This window comes from Lissotriton helveticus, chromosome 7, assembly GCF_964261635.1.
Source record: "Lissotriton helveticus chromosome 7, aLisHel1.1, whole genome shotgun sequence".
NCBI classification, from domain to species: domain Eukaryota; kingdom Metazoa; phylum Chordata; class Amphibia; order Caudata; family Salamandridae; genus Lissotriton; species Lissotriton helveticus.
The window spans coordinates 4,572,950-4,599,920 of record NC_136068.1 but is presented as its reverse complement, the minus strand read 5'-3'; the positions used below and the strand labels follow the sequence as shown (position 1 = coordinate 4,599,920).

General features: G+C 60.0%; 1 protein-coding gene across 2 annotated transcripts in view; it reads left to right on the top strand.

Moving 5' to 3' along the window:
- NECTIN2 (nectin cell adhesion molecule 2) overlaps window positions 1-26,971 on the top strand; it is a 210,121-nt gene that overhangs the window by 30,057 nt on the left and 153,093 nt on the right. For both annotated transcript variants that reach the window (XM_078651271.1, XM_078651270.1), the window contains one exon: window positions 1,574-1,725. In XM_078651271.1, coding sequence (XP_078507397.1) covers window positions 1,574-1,725 — 152 coding nt within the window. The remainder of the gene's footprint in view (window positions 1-1,573; window positions 1,726-26,971) is intronic.

Below are 26,971 nucleotides of genomic sequence, written 5' to 3'. Positions count from 1 at the left end.
TTCCCTCATCGTCTCAGTTCCCTCATCGTCTCAGTTCCCTCATCGTCTCAGTTCCCTCATCGTCTCAGTTCCCTCATCGTCTCAGTTCCCTCATCGTCTCAGTTCCCTCATCGTCTCAGTTCCCTCATCGTCTCAGTTCCCTCATCGTCTCAGTTCCCTCATCGTCTCAGTTCCCTCATCGTCTCAGTTCCCTCATCGTCTCAGTTCCCTCATCGTCTCAGTTCCCTCATCGTCTCAGTTCCCTCATCGTCTCAGTTCCCTCATCGTCTCAGTTCCCTCATCGTCTCAGTTCCCTCATCGTCTCAGTTCCCTCATCGTCTCAGTTCCCTCATCGTCTCAGTTCCCTCATCGTCTCAGTTCCCTCATCGTCTCAGTTCCCTCATCGTCTCAGTTCCCTCATCGTCTCAGTTCCCTCATCGTCTCAGTTCCCTCATCGTCTCAGTTCCCTCATCGTCTCAGTTCCCTCATCGTCTCAGTTCCCTCATCGTCTCAGTTCCCTCGTCTGTGTCTTCGTCTCAGTTCCCTCGTCTGTGTCTTCGTCTCAGTTCCCTCGTCTGTGTCTTCGTCTCAGTTCCCTCGTCTGTGTCTTTGTCTCAGTTCCCTCGTCTGTGTCCTCTTTGTCTCAGTTCCCTCGTCTGTGTCCTCTTTGTCTCAGTTCCCTCGTCTGTGTCCTCTTTGTCTCAGTTCCCTCGTCTGTGTCCTCTTTGTCTCAGTTCCCTCGTCTGTGTCCTCTTTGTCTCAGTTCCCTCGTCTGTGTCCTCTTTGTCTCAGTTCCCTCGTCTGTGTCCTCTTTGTCTCAGTTCCCTCGTCTGTGTCCTCTTTGTCTCAGTTCCCTCGTCTGTGTCCTCTTCGTCTCCGTTCCCTCGTCTGTGTCCTCTTCGTCTCCGTTCCCTCGTCTGTGTCCTCTTCGTCTCCGTTCCCTCGTCTGTGTCCTCTTCGTCTCCGTTCCCTCGTCTGTGTCCTCTTCGTCTCCGTTCCCTCGTCTGTGTCCTCTTCGTCTCCGTTCCCTCGTCTGTGTCCTCTTCGTCTCCGTTCCCTCGTCTGTGTCCTCTTCGTCTCCGTTCCCTCGTCTGTGTCCTCTTCGTCTCTCAGTGCCCTCATCTGTATCCTTATCTCTGTGCTCTCGTCTGTGACTTCATAGTCTCTTAGTGCCTTCTTTCATGCCATCTTCATCTCCTCTCGCACCGTAGGTCGCATGGGCTGAAGGTATGTTACACCCTATGGGGCCTGTGCTGGAGGTGTCTTACACCCTCGAATGCATGGTCGGAGTGGGTTTCTACCCCCTCGAATGCATGGTCTGAGTGGGTTTCTACCCCCTCGGATGCATGGTCTGAGTGGGTTTCTACCCCCTCGGATGCATGGTCTGAGTGGGTTTCCTGCCCCCTCGAATGCGTGGTCTGAGTGGGTTTCTACCCCCTCGGATGCATGGTCTGAGTGGGTTTCCTGCCCCCTCGGATGCACGTTGATGATGTTCTACACCCTAGGATAGCTAGGTCGATGCGCGCGCCTGCCTCGAGGGCGATGCCCTGTATAACGCACTCCTGATGTTGGGTTCTCCCCTGCTCTCTTACAGCACCGATGGAAAGCCTCTTCCCAAGACGGTGGATGTGATTGGGAACCTGTTGGTGGTGAGGACGGTGGACTATCTGGTGAACACGACCTTGATCTGCGAGGCCTCCAACGCCCGTGGCACTCGCTCTGCGCAGCTGCAAGTCTTCGTCAGAGGTGAGGCGCCCCCTAGAGATGCTTTGCATTCGTTGGCTTTAGGGATAAGGATGGAATACGCTCATTCGAGCCCCACGTCTCGTGGGCAAGGTTGGCCTGAATCCAGTCTCGGCTAGGGTTATCTGCCGCAGTTGTGCTCCTTAGATGTATCTAGACTAGGTCTGGGGTAATCCTGGATGACCGTGCTTCACCGTAGGGGTCCTGCATGTCAGAGCTGATGGGGAGCCGTACTCCAGACTTCTGGGAGCTAGTGAATTGTAGTGCTGCGGTGGAAGCCCTGGGATGCAGGTTGGCGTCTTCTGTTGCGTTCCAGCTCCAGGCGCAGTGCCTTCTCTGATTGGTTCACGGAGGCAAGAGCTGGTGGGTGCCATCCAATGAGGTCTTGGGGCCATGAACTTGATGCTCCTCGTCTCTGAGGAGACCACTGAAAACTTCCATGAACTTCATCATTTCATCACAAACGTGGCTACTCATCCAGCAAATTACAATCGTGTTCTAGCCTTTGGAGCTTCAATACACCGGTCAGGATATCCGTCATGTTTGTGACTGAGTATCCCATCCGCCAGGATCGTAATCGGCCCGAAGTCCCTCCTCAAGGGTTCAGTCCCAAGAAGGGTCCAGTCCCAAGAAGGGTCCAGTCCCAAGAAGGGTCCAGTCCCAAGAAGGGTCCAGTCCCAAGAAGGGTCCAGTCCCAAGAAGGGTCCAGTCCCAAGAAGGGTCCAGTCCCAAGAAGGGTCCTGCGGAGAGGTGAGGGCTTGTGGTCTTTTCCTGCCCTGCTGTCGATGGGTGAGCCCGCGCAGAATAGAGGGATTTCTTGGCTTTCATCCCATTGGCAGGTCCATTTAGGGAGTTGTGGGACCCGGCCTCTTAGAGGGGGTCACTCGTACGAATGCCGGTTTCTGAGATGTATCTTGCCGAGCTCCTAAAGACGCACACCCATAGGATGAGCGGAACCCTGTATGTGCCTCGAAGGCGGCGGAAGAGGCGATAGGACGAAGCACGTGCGTGCAGACTGACCGCCCCAAAGAGCCAAGCACTGGACGAGGTCACGAGTCTTCGAATGACGCTGACAATATTAAAATGGTGTCCGGTTTGCGAGAAAGACCCGCAGTTCGGTCTCTGAGGGGGTGAAGCAGGGCCTGGTGAGCCCCTGGAACCGGTGCCCCCCCCCCCCCCAAAAAAAACCTGTGGGCACCCACTTGAACCCCTTCATCCCTTCATTGAACCCTCCCCACACCCCTGGGTGCCCCCCTTTAAACTTGTCGGTGTCCCCTTGGAACCCCTTGGGTGCCCCCCTTGAACCCCTGGATGCCCCCCCTTGCACTGGTCGCATTTCCTCTTGCTGGGGGCCTTCAGAGCTCCTGCGAGCCCAGCCCTTCTGCGTATGCTCGGAGTAGACAGAGTAGACGGACTGGTGGGATGGGGGCTTTATGCAGCAGTCGCAGGTGGGATGGGGGCTTTATGCAGCAGTCACAAGTGGGATGGGGGCTTTATGCAGCAGTCGCAGGTGGGATGGGGGCTTTATGCAGCAGTCGCAGGTGGGATGGGGGCTTTATGCAGCAGTCACAGGTGGGATGGGGGCTTTATGCAGCAGTCTCGGGTGGGATGGGGGCTTTATGCAGCAGTCACAGGTGGGATGGGGGCTTTATGCAGCAGTCACAGGTGGGATGGGGGCTTTATGCAACAGTCACAGGTGGGATGGGGGCATTATGCAGCAGTCACAGGTGAGATGGGGGCTTTATGCAGCAGTCACAGGTGGGATGGGGGCTTTATGCAGCAGTCACAGGTGGGATGGGGGCTTTATGCAGCAGTCTCTGGTGGGATGGGGGCTTTATGCAGCAGTCTCGGGTGGGATGGGGGCTTTATGAAGCAGTCACAGGTGGGATGGGGGCTTTATGCAGCAGTCACAGGTGGGATGGGGGCTTTATGCAGCAGTCACAGGTGGGATGGGGGCTTTATGCAGCAGTCACAGGTGGGATGGGGGCTTTATGCAGCAGTCACAGGTGGGATGGGGGCTTTATGCAGCAGTCACAGGTGGGATGGGGGCTTTATGCAGCAGTCACGGGTGGGATGGGGGCTTTATGCAGCAGTCTCGGGTGGGATGGGGGCTTTATGCAGCAGTCACAGGTGGGATGGGGGCTTTATGCAGCAGTCACAGGTGGGATGGGGGCTTTATGCAGCAGTCACAGGTGGGATGGGGGCTTTATGCAGCAGTCACAGGTGGGATGGGGGCTTTATGCAGCAGTCACAGGTGGGATGGGGGCTTTATGCAGCAGTCACAGGTGGGATGGGGGCTTTATGCAGCAGTCACAGGTGGGATGGGGGCTTTATGCAGCAGTCACAGGTGGGATGGGGGCTTTATGCAGCAGTCACAGGTGGGATGGGGCTTTATGCAGCAGTCACAGGTGGGATGGGGGCTTTATGCAGCAGTCACAGGTGGGATGGGGGCTTTATGCAGCAGTCACAGGTGGGATGGGGGCATTATGCAGCAGTCACAGGTGAGATGGGGGCTTTATGCAGCAGTCACTGGTGGGATGGGGGCTTTATGCAGCAGTCACTGGTGGGATGGGGGCTTTATGCAGCAGTCACAGGTGGGATGGGGGCATTATGCAGCAGTCACAGGTGAGATGGGGGCTTTATGCAGCAGTCACAGGTGGGATGGGGGCTTTATGCAGCAGTCACAGGTGGGATGGGGGCTTTATGCAGCAGTCTCTGGTGGGATGGGGGCATTATGCAGCAGTCACAGGTGAGATGGGGGCTTTATGCAGCAGTCACAGGTGGGATGGGGGCTTTATGCAGCAGTCTCTGGTGGGATGGGGCTTTATGCAGCAGTCTCTGGGGGATGGGGCTTTATGCAGCAGTCTCTGGTGGGATGGGCATTTTTTTCAGCAGTCTCTGGTGGGATGGGGGCTTTATGCAGCAGTCTGGTGGGATGGGCATTTTTTTCAGCAGTCTCTGGTGGGATGGGGGCTTTATGCAGCAGTCTCTGGTGGTGGGATGGGGGCTTTATGTAGCAGTCTCTGGTGGGATGGGGGCTTTATGCAGCAGTCTCTGGTGGGATGGGCATTTTTTTCAGCAGTCTCTGGTGGGATGGGGGCTTTATGCAGCAGTCTCTGGTGGTGGGATGGGGGCTTTATGCAGCAGTCTCTGGTGGGATGGGGGCTTGTCATGCAGTGATATGCGTTGTGACTGGTTCATTAAAAGCTCTGTGAGGGTTATCAGAATATTGAGCAGCTGAGAGGAGCTGCTTGAGGAGGGTGGGTGTGGGGGCGGAGGTGTTTAGTGTTTCTGGTTAAAGACCCACCCTAGGCAGGGCTAGCACACACCTGTCCAGCATCAGGATACCCTCGTGGGGGATGAACCAACCTACCCTAGGCAGGGCGAGCACACACCTGTGATCCTCACAGGGGATTAACTAACCTACCCTAGTCAGGGTTAGCACACACCTGTGATCCTCACAGGGGATTAACTAACCTACCCTAGTCAGGGTTAGCACACACCTGTGATCCTCACAGGGGATTAACTAACCTACCCTAGTCAGGGTTAGCACACACCTGTGATCCTCACAGGGGATTAACTAACCTACCCTAGTCAGGGTTAGCACACACCTGTGATCCTCACAGGGGATTAACTAACCTACCCTAGTCAGGGTTAGCACACACCTGTGATCCTCACAGGGGATTAACTAACCTACCCTAGGCAGGGTTAGCACACACCTGTGATCCTCACAGGGGATTAACTAACCTACCCTAGGCAGGGTTAGCACACACCTGTGATCCTCACAGGGGATTAACTAACCTACCCTAGTCAGGGTTAGCACACACCTGTGATCCTCACAGGGGATTAACTAATCTACCCTAGGCAGGGTTAGCACACACCTGTCCAGCATCAGGATACCCTCGTGGGGGATTAACTAACCTACCCTAGTCAGGGTTAGCACACACCTGTGAGATCCTCACAGGGGATTAACTAACCTACCCTAGTCAGGGTTAGCACACACCTGCTCTGCGCCAGGTATGTCCTCGTGGGTGATAACTAACCTACCCTAGTCAGGGTTAGCACACACCTGTGATCCTCACAGGGGATTAACTAACCTACCCTAGTCAGGGTTAGCACACACCTGTGATCCTCACAGGGGATTAACAAACCTACCCTAGTCAGGGTTAGCACACACCTGTGATCCTCACAGGGGATTAACTAACCTACCCTAGTCAGGGTTAGCACACACCTGTGATCCTCACAGGGGATTAACTAACCTACCCTAGTCAGGGTTAGCACACACCTGTGATCCTCACAGGGGATTAACTAACCTACCCTAGGCAGGGTTAGCACACACCTGTGATCCTCACAGGGGATTAACTAACCTACCCTAGTCAGGGTTAGCACACACCTGTGATCCTCACAGGGGATTAACTAATCTACCCTAGGCAGGGTTAGCACACACCTGTCCAGCATCAGGATACCCTCGTGGGGGATTAACTAACCTACCCTAGTCAGGGTTAGCACACACCTGTGAGATCCTCACAGGGGATTAACTAACCTACCCTAGTCAGGGTTAGCACACACCTGTGATCCTCACAGGGGATTAACTAACCTACCCTAGTCAGGGTTAGCACACACCTGCTCTGCGCCAGGTATGTCCTCGTGGGTGATAACTAACCTACCCCAGGCAGAGCTGGGCACACTCACCTGTCCAACACCAGGATATCCTCATGGGTGATTAACCAACCTACCCTAACATGGCTCGCACACACCTGTGAGATCCTCACAGGGGATTAACTAACCTACCCTAGGAGGGGCTGGCACATTCACAGGTCCAGCACCAGGCTATCCTCGCGGGGGATTGACCTAGGGAGGCACACCTGGTCCGAGCCAGGATACCCTTGCGGATTATTAACCAATCTTCCAAAGGCAGAGATACCCTCCCTGGTGATTAACCAACCTACCCTAGGCAGGGCTAGGCACACCCACATGCTCAGCGCCAGGAAACCCTTGCGAGTGACAAAGCGCTTTACAGATGCTCATAAGAAGCGACTAGAACAGCCGGGTCCTTGACTTTAAGGCGGGGCTGCCTTGGTTTGAGAGGGGGCGTGTCCTTGAAGTCTGCGGAAGGGGCTGCCCATTGATGCTGGGTCCCTGGGCTTTGCCAGTCTGGTAGCTTCTCCTGGGTTGTGCGGTGTTCAACCTTTGTGCTGGAGAGGGGGGCATGGGTGGGGATTGACTTGAGGGGCAGCAGCTGTTGCCCTAATGTGAGGGAGCTGGTTCATGATGGGGAAACTGGGAGGAGCTCAACAAGGTGGCGCTCCTTGGTGGGTGTTTGTTGCCAAAGACTGTGGGGGTGTGGGACTCTGCCAGGCGAGGCCACTTGGAGGGTGAGGGCCTCTGCCGGGCGAGGCCACCTGGAGGGTGCGGTCCTCTGCCGGGAGTAGCCACCTGGAGGATGCGGGATTCTGCCGGGAGTAGCCACCTAAAGGGTGCGGGCCTCTGCCGGGAGTAGCCACCTGGAGGATGCGGGCCTCTGCCAGGAGTAGCCACCTGGAGGGTGCGGGACTCTGCCGGGAGTAGCCACCTGGAGGGTGCGGGACTCTGCCGGGAGTAGCCACCTGGAGGGTGCGGGACTCTGCCGGGAGTAGCCACCTGGAGGATGCGGGCCTCTGCCGGGAGTAGCCACCTGAAGGGTGCGGGACTCTGCCGGGAGTAGCCACCTGAAGGGTGCGGGACTCTGCCGGGAGTAGCCACCTGGAGGATGCGGGACTCTGCCGGGAGTAGCCACCTGGAGGATGCGGGACTCTGCCGGGAGTAGCCACCTGGAGGATGCGGGCCTCTGCCGGGAGTAGCCACCTGGAGGGTGCGGGCCTCTGCCAGGAGTAGCCACCTGGAGGGTGCGGGCCTCTGCCGGGAGTAGCCACCTGGAAGGTGCGGGCCTCTGCCGGGAGTAGCCACCTGGAGGGTGCGGGCCTCTGCCGGGAGTAGCCACCTGGAGGGTGCGGGCCTCTGCCGGGAGTAGCCACCTGGAGGATGCGGGCCTCTGCCGGGAGTAGCCACCTGGAGGGAGGTGCGCTCTGCCGTGCGTAGCCACCTGAAGGGTGGTGCACCCTGCAGGGAGTAGCCACCTGAAGGGTGGTGCGCCATGTGCCGGGAGTAGCCACCTGAAGGGTGGTGCGCCATGTGCCGGGAGTAGCCACCTGAAGGGAGGTGCGCTCTGCCGTGCGTAGCCACCTGAAGGGAGGTGCGCTCTGCCGGGAGTAGCCACCTGAAGGGAGGTGCGCTCTGCCGGGAGTAGCCACCTGAAGGGTGGTGCGCTCTGCCGGGAGTAGCCACCTGAAGGGTGGTGCGCCCTGCCGGGAGTAGCCACCTGAAAGGGTGGTGCACTCTGCCGGGAGTAGCCACCTGAAGGTTATAGCTGTGGTGCAAAGATCATAAATGGAACCTGTGGCACTAATCACTATTCAGAGTTCACTTGTTGCTTCTTGTGATCATGGGAGGAGGGAGGCACCCTGTCGACTCCTGCCAGAAAACCTGAGCCCATGTGGCCCATTAGTAGATGCATTCGTAGGTCATCTTGAGAGAAGGTCGCCGAGCGCGGGCCATGGGTGGCCAAGGGATGGAATGTATGGCCCACTCGAGTCTATAGGTGATCGAGAGGAGGTCGCGGAGCGCGGGCCACGGGTGGCCAAGCGATGGAATGTATGGCCCTCACGAGTCTGTGGGTGATCTTGAGAGGAGGTCGCTGAGTGAGGGCCATGGGTGGCCAAGGGATGGAATGTATGGCCCACTCGAGTCTGTGGGTGATCTTGAGAGGAGGTCGCTGAGTGAGGGCCATGGGTGGCCAAGGGATGGAATGTATGGCCCACTCGAGTCTGTGGGTGGTCTTGAGAGGAGGTTGCTGAGTGAGGGCCATGGGTGGCAAAAAGATGGAATTGAGAGCGCACTCGAGTCTTCAAACTCCAGACTGTCCAGAATGCCTCAGCCAGACTGATCCTCGACATCTCCCGTCGCAGCCACATCGCCCAACATCTCTGCGATCTCCACTGGCTCCCTATCGAAAGAATAATAACCTTCAGACTCCTTACTCGCGCATACTAGGCCCTCCATAACATCGGACCAACATACCTGAACAACCGCCTCTCCTTCCACGCACCCAAAAGACACCTCCGATCAGCCAACCTCTCTCCAGCCACCGTCCCACGCACCGACAGGACCAGAATGGGAGGAAAGTCCTTCCCTACCTCACAGCCAAGGCCTGGAACGACCTCCCCCCTCTGGCATCTCCTTCTCTGCCCCAGTTCAGGAAGGACCTCCAGACCTAGCTCTTCGGATGACCCCAGCCCTCAACGGAGCCGCCCCAGCCCTCAACGGACCCGCCCCCTCCACCTCCGGCGCCTTTGAGACCCTCACGGGTGAGTAGCTGCGCTTTACCAACCCAGAGTGATTGGTTGTTTGATCCCGGTTGGACGTCGCTGAGCGAGGGCCATGGGTGGCCGAGAGATGGAATTCATGGCCCCAGCAGGTGCATCGGTGGGCGATCCTGTACGCCCTCTGGATGCTGGGCACGCCGATGGATTCTTGCCATGCGGTGCTGGCAGAAGGGTTGTATCCGTTCCAATGATGTCGGTTCAGGGATTCAGTCGCGGCAGATGGAGGCCAGAATCCCCCGCCCCCCCTCCCATGTAGATGAGGGTCGCTCCCCCCTCCCATGCAGATGAGGGTCGCTCCCCCCTCCCCCCTCCCATGCAGATGAGGGTTGCTCCCCCCCCCCCCCCCTCCCATGCAGATGAGGGTTGCTCCCCCCTCCCCCCTCCCATGCAGATGAGGGTTGCTCCCGCCACCCCCCCTCCCATGCAGATGAGGGTTGCTCCCTCCACCCCCCCTCCCATGCAGATGAGGGTTGCTCCCGCCACCCCCCCTCCCATGCAGATGAGGGTCGCTCCCGCCACCCCCCCTCCCATGCAGATGAGGGTTGCTCCCCCCTCCCCCCTCCCATGCAGATGAGGGTTGCTCCCGCCACCCCCCTCCCATGCAGATGAGGGTTGCTCCCCCCCCCCTCCCATGCAGATGAGGGTTGCTCCCCCCTCCCCCCTCCCATGCAGATGAGGGTCGCTCCCTCCACCCCCCTCCCATGCAGATGAGGGTTGCTCCCCCCCCCCTCCCATGCAGATGAGGGTTGCTCCCCCCCTCCCCCCTCCCATGTAGATGAGGGTTGCTCCCCCCCCCCCCTCCCATGCAGATGAGGGTTGCTCCCCCCTCCCCCCTCCCATGCAGATGAGGGTCGCTCCCTCCACCCCCCTCCCATGCAGATGAGGGTTGCTCCCCCCCCCTCCCATGCAGATGAGGGTTGCTCCCCCCCTCCCCCCTCCCATGTAGATGAGGGTTGCTCCCCCCCCCCTCCCATGCAGATGAGGGTTGCTCCCCCCCCCCTCCCATGCAGATGAGGGTTGCTCCCGCCACCCCCCCTCCCATGCAGATGAGGGTTGCTCCCGCCACCCCCCCTCCCATGCAGATGAGGGTCGCTCCCGCCACCCCCCTCCCATGCAGATGAGGGTTGCTCCCGCCACCCCCCCTCCCATGCAGATGAGGGTTGCTCCCCCCCCACCCTCCCATGCAGATGAGGGTTGCTCCCCCCCCCCCTCCCATGCAGATGAGGGTTGCTCCCCCCTCCCCCCTCCCATGCAGATGAGGGTTGCTCCCCCCTCCCCCCTCCCATGCAGATGAGGGTTGCTCCCCCCCCCTCCCATGCAGATGAGGGTTGCTCCCCCCCCCTCCCATGCAGATGAGGGTTGCTCCCGCCCCCCCTCCCATGCAGATGAGGGTCGCTCCCTCCACCCCCCCTCCCATGCAGATGAGGGTCGCTCCCTCCACCCCCCCTCCCATGCAGATGAGGGTCGCTCCCTCCACCCCCCCCTCCCATGCAGATGAGGGTTGCTCCCGCCACCCCCCCTCCCATGCAGATGAGGGTTGCTCCCGCCACCCCCCTCCCATGCAGATGAGGGTCGCTCCCGCCACCCCCCCCCTCCCATGCAGATGAGGGTTGCTCCCGCCACCCCCCCTCCCATGCAGATGAGGGTCGCTCCCCCCCCCTCCCATGCAGATGAGGGTTGCTCCCGCCACCCCCCTCCCATGCAGATGAGGGTTGCTCCCCCCCCCTCCCATGCAGATGAGGGTTGCTCCCGCCACCCCCCCTCCCATGCAGATGAGGGTTGCTCCCGCCACCCCCCCTCCCATGCAGATGAGGGTTGCCCCCCCCCCTCCCATGCAGATGAGGGTTGCTCCCTCCACCCCCCTCCCATGCAGATGAGGGTTGCTCCCGCCACCCCCCTCCCATGCAGATGAGGGTCGCTCCCGCCACCCCCCCCCTCCCATGCAGATGAGGGTTGCTCCCCCCCCCCTCCCATGCAGATGAGGGTTGCTCCCCCCCCCCTCCCATGCAGATGAGGGTTGCCCCCCCCCCTCCCATGCAGATGAGGGTTGCTCCCGCCACCCCCCCTCCCATGCAGATGAGGGTTGCTCCCGCCACCCCCCCTCCCATGCAGATGAGGGTTGCTCCCTCCACCCCCCCCCTCCCATGCAGATGAGGGTTGCTCCCTCCACCCCCCTCCTCCCATGCAGATGAGGGTTGCTCCCCCCCCCTCCCATGCAGATGAGGGTTGCCCCCCCCCCTCCCATGCAGATGAGGGTTGCTCCCGCCACCCCCCCCTCCCATGCAGATGAGGGTTGCTCCCTCCACCCCCCTCCTCCCATGCAGATGAGGGTTGCTCCCTCCACCCCCCCCCTCCCATGCAGATGAGGGTCGCTCCCTCCACCCCCCCCCTCCCATGCAGATGAGGGTTGCTCCCGCCACCCCCCCTCCCATGCAGATGAGGGTTGCTCCCGCCACCCCCCCTCCCATGCAGATGAGGGTTGCTCCCTCCACCCCCCTCCTCCCATGCAGATGAGGGTTGCTCCCGCCACCCCCCTCCTCCCATGCAGATGAGGGTTGCTCCCGCCACCCCCCCTCCCATGCAGATGAGGGTTGCCCCCCCCCCCTCCCATGCAGATGAGGGTTGCTCCCGCCACCCCCCCTCCCATGCAGATGAGGGTTGCTCCCGCCACCCCCCCTCCCATGCAGATGAGGGTTGCTCCCCCCCCCCTCCCATGCAGATGAGGGTTGCTCCCCCCCCCCTCCCATGCAGATGAGGGTTGCTCCCTCCACCCCCCTCCTCCCATGCAGATGAGGGTTGCTCCCGCCACCCCCCCTCCCATGCAGATGAGGGTTGCTCCCTCCACCCCCCCCCTCCCATGCAGATGAGGGTTGCTCCCTCCACCCCCCTCCTCCCATGCAGATGAGGGTTGCTCCCGCCACCCCCCTCCCATGCAGATGAGGGTCGCTCCCTCCACCCCCCTCCTCCCATGCAGATGAGGGTTGCTCCCGCCACCCCCCCTCCCATGCAGATGAGGGTCGCTCCCTCCACCCCCCTCCTCCCATGCAGATGAGGGTTGCTCCCGCCACCCCCCCCTCCCATGCAGATGAGGGTTGCTCCCCCCCCCCCTCCCATGCAGATGAGGGTCGCTCCCCCCTCCCCCCTCCCATGCAGATGAGGGTTGCTCCCGCCACCCCCCCCCTCCCATGCAGATGAGGGTTGCTCCCGCCACCCCCCTCCCATGCAGATGAGGGTCGCTCCCGCCACCCCCCCTCCCATGCAGATGAGGGTTGCCCCCCCCCTCCCATGCAGATGAGGGTTGCCCCCCCCCCTCCCATGCAGATGAGGGTTGCTCCCCCCCCCCCCCTCCCATGCAGATGAGGGTTGCTCCCCCCTCCCCCCTCCCATGCAGATGAGGGTTGCTCCCCCCTCCCCCCTCCCATGCAGATGAGGGTTGCTCCCCCCCTCCCATGCAGATGAGGGTTGCTCCCCCCCCCTCCCATGCAGATGAGGGTTGCTCCCCCCCCCTCCCATGCAGATGAGGGTCGCTCCCCCTCCCCCCCTCCCATGCAGATGAGGGTTGCTCCCCCCCCCCCTCCCATGCAGATGAGGGTTGCTCCCCCCCCCCCTCCCATGCAGATGAGGGTCGCTCCCCCTCCCCCCCTCCCATGCAGATGAGGGTTGCCCCCCCCCCCCCTCCCATGCAGATGAGGGTTGCCCCCCCCCCCCCTCCCATGCAGATGAGGGTCGCTGCACCTTGGGATTGAAAGGGTCCCAAGTCACCGAAGGTTGGTCGGCCCTGCACCTTCCCATGTCTGCAGTGGGGTCAGCAGTGAAGGCTGCACTAGCTGCTCTAGGCGCTACCCTAAAAGCCCCTTCGAGTTCTCTGGGTGCTGTCCGCTATTGAGGGTCCCTCGGATGAGAATTGGGCATGATCTGAGACGTGACCATGTGCCTGACTGAGGGGTGGATCCCATGGGGGGATCCAGCCGCGGGGCATCGCTGGTTGGCTGACTGGGGTGGGTGGTACCTAGGGCTTGAGGCCTTAGAGTGGGTGGGACTCTGAGGTTGTAGCCTCTCTCTCTCCATGCCAGGCGGCTCTTTGACGTGTGATGCCTTCAGCCCTGCCCGTCAGCGGCGGTGATCAAACCACCACCGCCTGGCACCAAAGCTCGGCCTCCAAGTCTGGTCCAGTGAAGCGCGCTTGGAGAAAACAGACCAGAATGCAGGAGCCCTGCATGCCATGGAGCAACTTGGCAGCGACCAAGTAGTGCCCCCAAACCTCTGGTGCTGCACACCCATGCCTCATATACCTTTGCGGCTCTTCGCCCACATCTCTGGCACAGACGGACATTAAAGAGCGCCATCTTCTGGAGCACGAGGAGAAACAAACTGAAGTGTGTGTCCATTCATCTTGCTGTTGTGGAGCATGTCTAAAGAAGGATGCCACCACCGCGGAATGTAGCACCCCGCACAGGGTGCCACCACCACGGAATGTACCACCCCGCACAGGGTGCCACCACCGCGGAATGTACCACCCCGCACAGGGTGCCACCACCGCGGAATGTACCACCCCGCACAGGGTGCCACCACCGCGGAATGTACCGCCCCGCACAGGGTGCCACCACCGCGGAATGTACCGCCCCGCACAGGGTGCCACCACCGCGGAATGTACCGCCCCGCACAGGGTGCCACCACCGCGGAATGTACCGCCCCGCACAGGGTGCCACCACCGCGGAATGTACCGCCCCGCACAGGGTGCCACCACCGCGGAATGTACCACCCCGCACAGGGTGCCACCACCGCGGAATGTACCACCCCGCACAGGGTGCCACCACTGTGGAATGTAGCACCCCGCACAGGGTGCCACCACCGCGGAATGTACGGAATGTACCACCCCGCACAGGGTGCCACCACCGCGGAATGTACCGCCCCGCACAGGGTGCCACCACCGCGGAATGTACCACCCCGCACAGGGTGCCACCACCACGGAATGTACCGCCCCGCACAGGGTGCTACCACCGCGGAATGTACCACCCCGCACAGGGTGCCACCACTGCAGAATGTACCACCCCGCACAGGGTGCCACCACCGCAGAATGTACCGCCCCGCACAGGGTGCCACCACTGCGGAATGTACCGCCCCGCACAGGGTGCCACCACCGCGGAATGTACCACCCCGCACAGGGTGCCACCACCGCGGAATGTACCGCCCCGCACAGGGTGCCACCACCGCGGAATGTACCGCCCCGCACAGGGTGCCACCACCGCGGAATGTACCACCCCGCACAGGGTGCCACCACCACGGAATGTACCGCCCCGCACAGGGTGCCACCACCGCGGAATGTACCACCCCGCACAGGGTGCCACCACTGCAGAATGTACCACCCCGCACAGGGTGCCACCACCGCGGAATGTACCGCCCCGCACAGGGTGCCACCACCGCGGAATGTACCGCCCCGCACAGGGTGCCACCACTGCGGAATGTACCACCCCGCACAGGGTGCCACCACTGCGGAATGTACCACCCCGCACAGGGTGCCACCACTGCGGAATGTACCACCCCGCACAGGGTGCCACCACTGCAGAATGTACCACCCCCACGGAAAGTACCACCCCACACAGGGTGCAACTACTGCAGAATGTACCACCCTCACAAGGTGCCACCACAGCGGAATGTACCACCCTCACAAGGTGCCACAACTGTGGAAGGTACCACCCTGCACAGCAGGCAACACATAGGGTGCCCCCACCGCAGTAGGTACCATCCTGAACAGCAAGCCACAGGGTGCCAGAAATACGGAAGGGTCCACCCTGCACAGGGGGCCGCCACCACCACCACCACCACCGCTGCTTAGAAGACCACCTTACACAGCAAGCAACAAACCGGGTGGTATCACCCTGCACAAGGAGCAACACGTTGGATGTTGCCACTGTTGTGTACGGTGCCACACCCTCATTGTGTACAACGCATAGGGTGCGACCTCCCCCGACGGTACCACTGATGCATAGGGAACCACCCCCACATAGCAAGGAACACACAGGGTGCCTCCACTACCGCACATATAAAGAGATCGCATAACACACATGGTACTGCCCGCCCCCCTCCTTCAGGTAACACTGCTGCATAGACTACCAGCCCAGCATAGCAAGCGACACCTAGGGTGCTGCTTCTGCTGTGCGGTACACCTGCTGCATAGGGTCCCACCCACGCATAGCAAGTAAAACCGGTGCCGCCACAGACCAGCTACCAGCGCGGCATAGGGTATGACCCTCACCTCAAGTTGAGCGCTGGCATTGCCAAGGTACCACTGCTGCCTAGGGTACACGTCCTGTATAGCAAGCAACATCGTGCCGCCACTGCTGCATAAGGGGCAATCCCCTAATAGCATAGGGAGCTGCCATTGCTTTGGTGCGGCACAGGGTACCAGCGCCGCACAGGATACCCCCCTGAAGTCTGCCACCACAGGTCGGATTGAAATAAGCAAACGGGATGTCTGGGGGGTTATTTTGATTAGAGTTGTGATGAAGCTTAGACCATTAATTCCAAAGTTTTCAAGCTTTATTTCGCTTTTTTTTTATATCCTAAACACCACATTAGTAAATTGCACAATTCAAACGTCCGCGCTGCCATGGCCCGGGCCTGCATGGGCACCACCCCCCTGACATCGACGCTGCCAGTGCCCGGCCTGCATGGGCACCACCCCCTGACGTCAGCGCTGCCAGTGCCCGGCCCTGCGTGGGCACCACCCCCTGACGTCAGCGCTGCCAGTGCCCGGCCCTGCATGGGCACCACCCCCATGATGTCAGCGCTGCCAGTGCCCGGCCCTGCATGGGCATCACCCCCCTGACATCGACGCTGCCAGTGCCCGGCCCTGCATGGGCATCACCCCCCTGACGTCAGCGCTGCCAGTGCCCGGCCCTGCATGGGCACCACCCCCCTGACATCGACGCTGCCAGTGCCCGGCCTGCATGGGCACCACCCCCTGACGTCAGCGCTGCCAGTACCCGGCCTGCATAGGCACCACCCCCCTGACATCAGCGCTGCCAGTGCCCGGCCCTGCATGGGCACCACCCCCATGATGTCAGCGCTGCCAGTGCCCGGCCCTGCATGGGCATCACCCCCTGACGTCAGCGCTGCCAGTGGCTGGCCCTGCGTGGGCGTCACCCCCCTGACGTCAGCGCTGCCAGTGCCCGGCCCTGCGTGGGCATCACCCCCTGACGTCAGCGCTGCCAGTGCCCGGTCCTGCATGGGCATCACCCCCTGACGTCCGCGCTGCCAGTGACCAGCCCTGCATGGGCACCGCAGTCAGGAGGGGTACCCCCCCCCTGCGCTGCGCCTGCGCATCCCAGGCTTCTGCTGCCCCGGGACTCGGAGCTCGTCTTTGTGAATCAGAGGGATGCGAGGACGTCTGACCTACATACAGTGCAGCCCCCCCTCCCCCCCCCTGTGCGCGGAGTGGGCACGGGTTTCTTGGCTAACCGGGCGTGGAAGCATTGGCACCGACACGTGGGCGCGCGGGCCCCGGGGTGCCACAGACGGGGGGGGGGGGGGTCTGAGGCAGGAGGCTCTGCAGGAGGTGCTGGGGTGCTGGGAGGTCACGGGGGGCACCGGGGTCCTTGGAGCAATAGAAAGCTCAGAGGGAGCCCCCCTTGATGCCTGGTGCTGCAAGAAGCCCACCCTGGGTTCAATCCAGCTGCCCCCCATACACAAACAGATCGACTGCCTTCTGGAGGTGGGGCTTGGGGTGGGGGGCCTTGGCAGAGATACTGCGGGCCTAAAGTTACCCTAGCTGCCAGCTTTGTAAGCCGAATATTGCAAAGGTAGGAATTGGACATGCCTGGCTTCAGACGCGTCATTTCATCCCCTGTGGGCTCCAGCCTTCAGGTGCCGAAGATCACACGACTGGCATCCCTGTGCTGTGAAGCCCATTCGGTTTACTTCCTCTGCCTGCAGCCCCTCCCTTTCAGGGAGGCCCCAACCAGCCCTCACCCCCTCCTCCTGACTACAGAGAGAGAATGATAATGGATCATCGATCCATTGCCTTTGGGAGCTTCGATAAGGAGGGTGCTCCCTGAGGCCTCTGGCGCTGCTACACAAGGCGCTCCTTGAGTGTTGGCTCCGAAGACATAAAAAGCAGCGCCTGACACCCCCAAAAACACAGGCCCCGCCCAGTAGTCCCCACCCACCCTGGGTGGGGCACGGGCCCCTCCCACCCTGGGCGGGGCACGGGCCCCTCCCACTCTGGGCACCCAAGAGTGCAACATTGTCACAAGTGGTTAGACTTGTTCTGTGAGGCGGAAATCCTTGAGTATTTTTAGAAGGGGCGATCTCAGAAGGCCAGGTTAGGCTCTCCCGACCACTTCGTGACCCACCTCTCCCACAAATAATGCCAAGTCTTAACGTGAGGTCCTCGCCGGGGAGGACTTCGAGTCTAGGATCGTACACACTGAGCTCACACCACACTTATGAACGGACACCACACCGTGGATTTCAGTAAGCAAGTTCTTTATCAACAGTAGAGATTTGGGCTAAATGCACACGTATTTAGAAGCGATCGAGGGATCGTAAAGTCTCAGTGATAAGGAAGGGGGAAGCGTGACAGTCTCGATCTTTAGGCCAGTACCAAGCGTACCCTGCGCATAGCTCTCAATCCTCGAGCCGGGGGAAACGGAAGATGGCGGTCGTACTGGCTGCTCCACTCACTTCTTCTCGAACCAGGTCATGTTGGTAGCGTCGATGGTCCAGCCGGACCAGAGTGCTCCTCGAGCCGCGACGAGGTCAGCAGGGCTCGATCCGGAGTGTCTGTCAGCTCTTGAGGAGCCGCGACCACTTCAGCAGGGCTCAGGGTGTTCAATGAATGTCCTTAGAGTTCAAGGATGAGCCGCGACGAGGTCAGTAGGGCTCCGAGGTTCCAGTTCCTTCTTCACGAGGGTGAGCCGCGACAGCGTCCACAGGGCTCGATAAGTTCCGAGTTTCAGTCTTCTCCCCAAGGGTTGAGCCGCAATCAGATCAGCAGGGCTCTCTTGTCCAGGATACAACTGCCTGCTAGTTCTTGGACGGGCCTTGATATAGTCCAGTGGCCCTTTGATGTCCGGACCCTCGCAGGCGGAGATCTCCTGCCTCGGGGCTGGTCGTCTGAGTGCTCCGTCGGTTGGTCCTTTGATCCCTTTGGAGATGCGCCCGGGAATTCCCAGGCGCCCAGAAGGGTCTGGAGCCAGCTCTCGAGGAGGCCAGAGGTGTGTTCAAAACTCCTTGTCTTATCTCACTCAGGAAGCCCTCTACCCCCCAGCCGGGCCTGGCACGTCTGAAGCCTAGGTTTCGCTGGGGCCGGAGTCAGGCAAGGGCCAGGGAGTCGGGGACCTCGGGGAAAGGAAATGGCGGCCGGGGGCCCTGTGGGGTGATGCAGGTTCTGGGCGCCCGGTGCCGGGAAGGAGGACGGTGGAATGCAGGGCTGGTCGTCGGTTGGTAGGGTCGTGTAGGGAGCGGGCGGACAGGGAACGGGACGACCAAGGGTTTCTGGGTGCAGAGCTAGGCTAACGGGGTGCTGAGGAACGGGGGGGGGGGAAACCACGCATGAGGCCAGGTCCAACAAGTATACACCACACCCCTCGTGACAAGGCCTCCTTGAGTATACACCGCACCCCTCGTGGCAAGGCCTCCTTGAGTATACACCGCACCCCTCCTGACCAGGCCTCCTTGAGTATACACCGCACCCCTCGTGACAAGGCCTCCTCGAGTATACACGCACCCCTCGAGACAAGGCCTCCTTGAGTATACACCTCACCCCTCGAGACCAGGCCTCCTTGAGTATACACCACACCCCTCGAGACAAGGCCTCCTTGAGTATACACCTCACCCCTCGAGACCAGGCCTCCTTGAGTATACACCGCACCCCTCGAGACAAGGCCTCCTCGAGTATACACCACTCCCCTCGAGACAAGGCCTCCTTGAGTATACACCGCACCCCTCGAGACAAGGCCTCCTCGAGTATACACCTCACCCCACGAGACAAGGCCTCCTTGAGTATACACCACACCTCTCGAGACAAGGCCTCCTCGAGTATACACCACTCCCCTCGAGACAAGGCCTCCTTGAGTATACACCGCACCCCTCGAGACAAGGCCTCCTTGAATATACACCGCACCCCTCGTGACAAGGCCTCCTCGAGTATACACGCACCCCTCGAGACAAGGCCTCCTTGAGTATACACCACACCCCTCGAGACAAGGCCTCCTTGAGTATACACCGCACCCCTCGAGACAAGGCCTCCTTGAATATACACCGCACCCCTCGTGACAAGGCCTCCTCGAGTATACACCGCACCCCTCGAGACAAGGCCTCCTCGAGTATACACCGCACCCCTCGAGACAAGGCCTCCTTGAGTATACACGCACCCCTCGAGACAAGGCCTCCTAGAGTATACACCACACCCCTCGAGACAAGGCCTCCTTGAGTATACACCTCACCCCTCGAGACCAGGCCTCCTTGAGTATACACCGCACCCCTCGTGACAAGGCCTCCTCGAGTATACCCCACACCCCTCGTGGCAAGGCCTCCTTGAGTATACCCCGCACCCCTCGAGACAAGGCCTCCTTGAGTATACCCCACACCCCTCGAGACCAGGCCTCCTTGAGTATACACCGCACCCCTCGTGACCAGGCCTCCTTGAGTATACACCGCACCCCACGAGACAAGCCTTCCTTGAGTATACACCGCACCCCTCGTGACAAGGCCTCCTTGAGTATACACCGCACCCCTCGTGACAAGGCCTCCTTGAATATACACCGCACCCCTCGTGACAAGGCCTCCTTGAGTATACACCACACCCCACGAGACAAGGCCTCCTTGAGTATACACCACACCCCTCGTGACCAGGCCTCCTCGAGTATACACCACACCCCTCGTGACCAGGCCTCCTCGAGTATACACCGCACCCCTCGTGACAAGGCCTCCTTGAGTATACACCGCACCCCTCGTGACAAGGCCTCCTCGAGTATACACGCACCCCTCATGACAAGGCCTCCTTGAGTATACACCGCACCCCACGAGACAAGGCCTCCTTGAGTATACACCACACCCCTCGTGACAAGGCCTCCTTGAGTATACACCGCACCCCACGTGACAAGGCCTCCTTGAGTATACACCGCACCCCACGTGACAAGGCCTCCTTGAGTATACACCGCACCCCACGTGACAAGGCCTCCTTGAGTATACACCGCACCCCTCGTGGCAAGGCCTCCTTGAGTATACACCACACCCCTCGTGACAAGGCCTCCTTGAGTATACACCTCACCCCTCGAGACCAGGCCTCCTTGAGTATACACCGCACCCCTCGTGACCAGGCCTCCTTGAGTATACACCGCACCCCTCGTGGCAAGGCCTCCTCGAGTATACACGCACCCCTCGTGACAAGGCCTCCTTGAGTATACCCCACACCCCTCGTGGCAAGGCCTCCTTGAGTATACACCGCACCCCTCGTGACAAGGCCTCCTTGAGTATACACCGCACCCCTCGAGACAAGGCCTCCTTGAGTATACCCCACACCCCTCGTGGCAAGGCCTCCTTGAGTATACACCGCACCCCTCGTGACAAGGCCTCCTTGAGTATTCACCGCACCCCTCGTGACAAGGCCTCCTTGAGTATACACCGCACCCCTCGTGACAAGGCCTCCTTGAGTATACACCTCACCCCTCGAGACCAGGCCTCCTTGAGTATACACCACACCCCTCGTGACAAGGCCTCCTTGAGTATACACTGCACCCCTCGAGACAAGGCCTCCTTGAGTATACACCGCACCCCTCGTGACAAGGCCTCCTTGAGTATACACCACTCCCCTCAAGACAAGGCCTCCTTGAGTATACACCACACCCCTCGTGACAAGGCCTCCTCGAGTATACACCGCACCCCTCGTGACAAGGCCTCCTTGAGTATACACGCACCCCTCGTGGCAAGGCCTCCTTGAGTATACACCACACCCCTCGTGACAAGGCCTCCTTGAGTATACACTGCACCCCTCGAGACAAGGCCTCCTTGAGTATACACCGCACCCCTCGTGACAAGGCCTCCTTGAGTATACACCACTCCCCTCAAGACAAGGCCTCCTTGAGTATACACCACACCCCTCGTGACAAGGCCTCCTCGAGTATACACCGCACCCCTCGTGACAAGGCCTCCTTGAGTATACACCGCACCCCTCGAGACCAGGCCTCCTTGAGTATATACCACTCCCCTCAAGACAAGGCCTCCTTGAGTATACACCGCACCCCTCGTGACCAGGCCTCCTCGAGTATACACGCACCCCTCGTGACAAGGCCTCCTTGAGTATACACCGCACCCCTCGAGACAAGGCCTCCTTGAGTATACACCGCACCCCTCGTGACAAGGCCTCCTCGAGTATACACGCACCCCTCATGACAAGGCCTCCTTGAGTATACACCGCACCCCACGAGACAAGGCCTCCTTGAGTATACACCACACCCCTCGTGACAAGGCCTCCTTGAGTATACACCGCACCCCACGTGACAAGGCCTCCTTGAGTATACACCGCACCCCACGTGACAAGGCCTCCTTGAGTATACACCGCACCCCACGTGACAAGGCCTCCTTGAGTATACACCGCACCCCTCGTGGCAAGGCCTCCTTGAGTATACACCACACCCCTCGTGACAAGGCCTCCTTGAGTATACACCGCACCCCTCGTGGCAAGGCCTCCTCGAGTATACACGCACCCCTCGTGACAAGGCCTCCTTGAGTATACCCCACACCCCTCGTGGCAAGGCCTCCTTGAGTATACACCGCACCCCTCGTGACAAGGCCTCCTTGAGTATACACCGCACCCCTCGAGACAAGGCCTCCTTGAGTATACCCCACACCCCTCGTGGCAAGGCCTCCTTGAGTATACACCGCACCCCTCGTGACAAGGCCTCCTTGAGTATTCACCGCACCCCTCGTGACAAGGCCTCCTTGAGTATACACCGCACCCCTCGTGACAAGGCCTCCTTGAGTATACACCTCACCCCTCGAGACCAGGCCTCCTTGAGTATACACCACACCCCTCGTGACAAGGCCTCCTTGAGTATACACTGCACCCCTCGAGACAAGGCCTCCTTGAGTATACACCGCACCCCTCGTGACAAGGCCTCCTTGAGTATACACCACTCCCCTCAAGACAAGGCCTCCTTGAGTATACACCACACCCCTCGTGACAAGGCCTCCTCGAGTATACACCGCACCCCTCGTGACAAGGCCTCCTTGAGTATACACGCACCCCTCGTGGCAAGGCCTCCTTGAGTATACACCACACCCCTCGTGACAAGGCCTCCTTGAGTATACACTGCACCCCTCGAGACAAGGCCTCCTTGAGTATACACCGCACCCCTCGTGACAAGGCCTCCTTGAGTATACACCACTCCCCTCAAGACAAGGCCTCCTTGAGTATACACCACACCCCTCGTGACAAGGCCTCCTCGAGTATACACCGCACCCCTCGTGACAAGGCCTCCTTGAGTATACACCGCACCCCTCGAGACCAGGCCTCCTTGAGTATATACCACTCCCCTCAAGACAAGGCCTCCTTGAGTATACACCGCACCCCTCGTGACCAGGCCTCCTCGAGTATACACGCACCCCTCGTGACAAGGCCTCCTTGAGTATACACCGCACCCCTCGAGACAAGGCCTCCTTGAGTATACACCGCACCCCTCGTGACAAGGCCTCCTCGAGTATACACGCACCCCTCGTGACAAGGCCTCCTTGAGTATACCCCACACCCCTCGTGACAAGGCCTCCTTGAGTATACCCCCCACCCCTCGTGACAAGGCCTCCTTGAGTATACACCACACCCCTCGAGACAAGGCCTCCTTGAGTATACCCCACACCCCTCGTGACAAGGCCTCCTTGAGTATACACCACACCCCTCGTGACCAGGCCTCCTCGAGTATACACGCACCCCTCGTGACAAGGCCTCCTCGAGTATACACGCACCCCTCGTGACAAGGCCTCCTTGAGTATACCCCACACCCCTCGTGACAAGGCCTCCTTGAGTATACCCCCCACCCCTCGTGACAAGGCCTCCTTGAGTATACACCACACCCCTCGAGACAAGGCCTCCTTGAGTATACACCGCACCCCTCGTGACAAGGCCTCCTCGAGTATACACGCACCCCTCGTGACAAGGCCTCCTTGAGTATACCCCACACCCCTCGTGGCAAGGCCTCCTTGAGTATACAACGCACCCCTCCTGACAAGGCCTCCTCGAGTATACACACACCCCTCGTGACAAGGCCTCCTTGAGTATACACCGCACCCCTCGTGACAAGGCCTCCTTGAGTATACACCACACCCCTCGTGACAAGGCCTCCTTGAGTATACACCTCACCCCTCGAGACCAGGCCTCCTTGAGTATACACCGCACCCCTCGTGACAAGGCCTCCTCGAGTATACACGCACCCCTCGTGACAAGGCCTCCTTGAGTATACCCCACACCCCTCGTGGCAAGGCCTCCTTGAGTATACCCCCCACCCCTCGTGACAAGGCCTCCTTGAGTATACACCGCACCCCTCGTGACAAGGCCTCCTTGAGTATACACCCCACCCCTCGAGACCAGGCCTCCTTGAGTATACCCCACACCCCTCGTGACAAGGCCTCCTCGAGTATACACCGCACCCCTTGTGACAAGGCCTCCTCGAGTATACACCGCACCCCTCGAGACCAGGCCTCCTTGAGTATACACCGCACCCCTCGTGACAAGGCCTCCTTGAGTATACCCCACACCCCTCGTGACCAGGCCTCCTCGAGTATACACCGCACCCCTCGTGACAAGGCCTCCTTGAGTATACACCACACCCCTCGTGACCAGGCCTCCTCGAGTATACACCGCACCCCTTGAGACAAGGCCTCCTTGAGTATACCCCCCACCCCTCGTGACCAGGCCTCCTCGAATATACCCCCCACCCCTCGTGACCAGGCCTCCTCGAATATACACCGCACCCCTCGTGACAAGGCCTCCTTGAGTATACACCGCACCCCTCGTGACAAGGCCTCCTTGAGTATACACCGCACCCCTCGAGACAAGGCCTCCTTGAGTATACACCGCACCCCTCGAGACAAGGCCTCCTTGAGTATACACCGCACCCCTCGTGACAAGGCCTCCTTGAGTATACACCGCACCCCTCGAGACAAGGCCTCCTTGAGTATACACCGCACTCCTCGTGACAAGGCCTCCTTGAGTATACACCGCACCCCTCGTGACAAGGCCTCCTTGAGTATACACCGCACCCCTCGAGACCAGGCCTCCTTGAGTATACAACGCACCCCTCGAGACAAGGCCTCCTTGAGTATACAACGCACCCCTCGAGACAAGGCCTCCTTGAGTATACACCTCACCCCTCGAGACCAGGCCTCCTTGAGTATACACCACTCCCCTCAAGACAAGGCCTCCTTGAGTATACACCGCACCTCTCGTGACAAGGCCTCCTTGAGTATACACCGCACTCCTCGTGACAAGGCCTCCTTGAGTATACACCACTCCCCTCAAGACAAGGCCTCCTTGAGTATACACCGCACCCCTCGAGACCAGGCCTCCTTGAGTATACACCACTCCCCTCAAGACAAGGCCTCCTTGAGTATACACCGCACCCTTCGAGACAAGGCCTCCTTGAGTATACACCGCACCCCTCGTGACAAGGCCTCCTTGAGTATACACCGCACCCCTCGTGACAAGGCCTCCTTGAGTATACACCGCACCCCTCGTGACAAGGCCTCCTTGAGTATACACCACTCCCCTCAAGACAAGGCCTCCTTGAGTATACACCACACCCCTCGAGACCAGGCCTCCTTGAGTATACACCACTCCCCTCAAGACAAGGCCTCCTTGAGTATACACCGCACCCTTCGAGACAAGGCCTCCTTGAGTATACACGCACCCCTCGTGGCAAGGCCTCCTTGAGTATACACCACACCCCTCGTGACAAGGCCTCCTTGAGTATACACTGCACCCCTCGAGACAAGGCCTCCTTGAGTATACACCGCACCCCTCGTGACAAGGCCTCCTTGAGTATACACCACTCCCCTCAAGACAAGGCCTCCTTGAGTATACACCACACCCCTCGAGACAAGGCCTCCTTGAGTATACACCACACCCCTTGTGACAAGGCCTCCTTGAGTATACACCGCACCCCTCGTGACAAGGCCTCCTCGAGTATACCCCACACCCCTCGTGGCAAGGCCTCCTTGAGTATACACCGCACCCCTCGTGACAAGGCCTCCTCGAGTATACCCCACACCCCTCGTGGCAAGGCCTCCTTGAGTATACACCGCACCCCTCGAGACCAGGCCTCCTTGAGTATACACCACTCCCCTCAAGACAAGGCCTCCTTGAGTATACACCACTCCCCTCAAGACAAGGCCTCCTTGAGTATACACCGCACCCTTCGAGACAAGGCCTCCTTGAGTATACACCGCACCCCACGAGACAAGCCTTCCTTGAGTATACACCACACCCCTCGAGACCAGGCCTCCTTGAGTATACACCGCACCCCTCGTGACAAGGCCTCCTTGAGTATACACCGCACCCCTCGAGACAAGGCCTCCTTGAGTATACCCCCCACCCCTCGTGACCAGGCCTCCTCGAGTATACACCGCACCCCTCGTGACAAGGCCTCCTTGAGTATACACCGCACCCCTCGTGACAAGGCCTCCTCGAGTATACACCGCACCCCTCGAGACAAGGCCTCCTTGAGTATACACCACACCTCTCGTGACAAGGCCTCCTTGAGTATACACGCACCCCTCGTGACAAGGCCTCCTTGAGTATACACCGCACCCCTCGTGACAAGGCCTCCTTGAGTATACACCGCACCCCACGAGACAAGGCCTCCTTGAGTATACACCACACCCCTCGAGACAAGGCCTCCTTGAGTATACACCACACCCTCGTGACAAGGCCTCCTTGAGTATACACCACACCCCTCGAGACCAGGCCTCCTTGAGTATACACCACACCCCTCGAGACCAGGCCTCATCGAGTATACACTGCACCCCTCGAGACCAGGCCTCCTTGAGTGTACACCACACCCTCGTGACAAGGCCTCCTTGAGTATACACCGCACCCCTCGAGACAAGGCCTCCTTGAGTATACACCGCACCCCTCGTGACAAGGCCTTGAATATACACCGCACCCCTCGTGACCAGGCCTCCTTGAGTATACCCCCCACCCCACGAGACAAGGCCTCCTTGAGTATACACCACACCCCTCGAGACAAGGCCTCCTTGAGTATACACCACACCCTCGTGACAAGGCCTCCTTGAGTATACACCACACCCCTCGAGACCAGGCCTCCTTGAGTATACACCACACCCCTCGAGACCAGGCCTCATCGAGTATACACTGCACCCCTCGAGACCAGGCCTCCTTGAGTGTACACCACACCCTCGTGACAAGGCCTCCTTGAGTATACACCGCACCCCTCGAGACAAGGCCTCCTTGAGTATACACCGCACCCCTCGTGACAAGGCCTCCTTGAATATACACCGCACCCCTCGTGACCAGGCCTCCTTGAGTATACCCCCCACCCCTCGTGACAAGGCCTCCTTGAGTATACACCGCACCCCTCGTGACAAGCCTTCCTTTAGTATACAACGCACCCCTCGTGACAAGGCCTCCTTGAGTATACCCCCCACCCCACGAGACAAGCCTTCCTTTAGTATACAACGCACCCCTCGTGACAAGGCCTCCTTGAGTATACACCGCACCCCTCGTGACAAGCCTTCCTTTAGTATACAACGCACCCCTCGTGACAAGGCCTCCTTGAGTATACCCCCCACCCCACGAGACAAGCCTTCCTTTA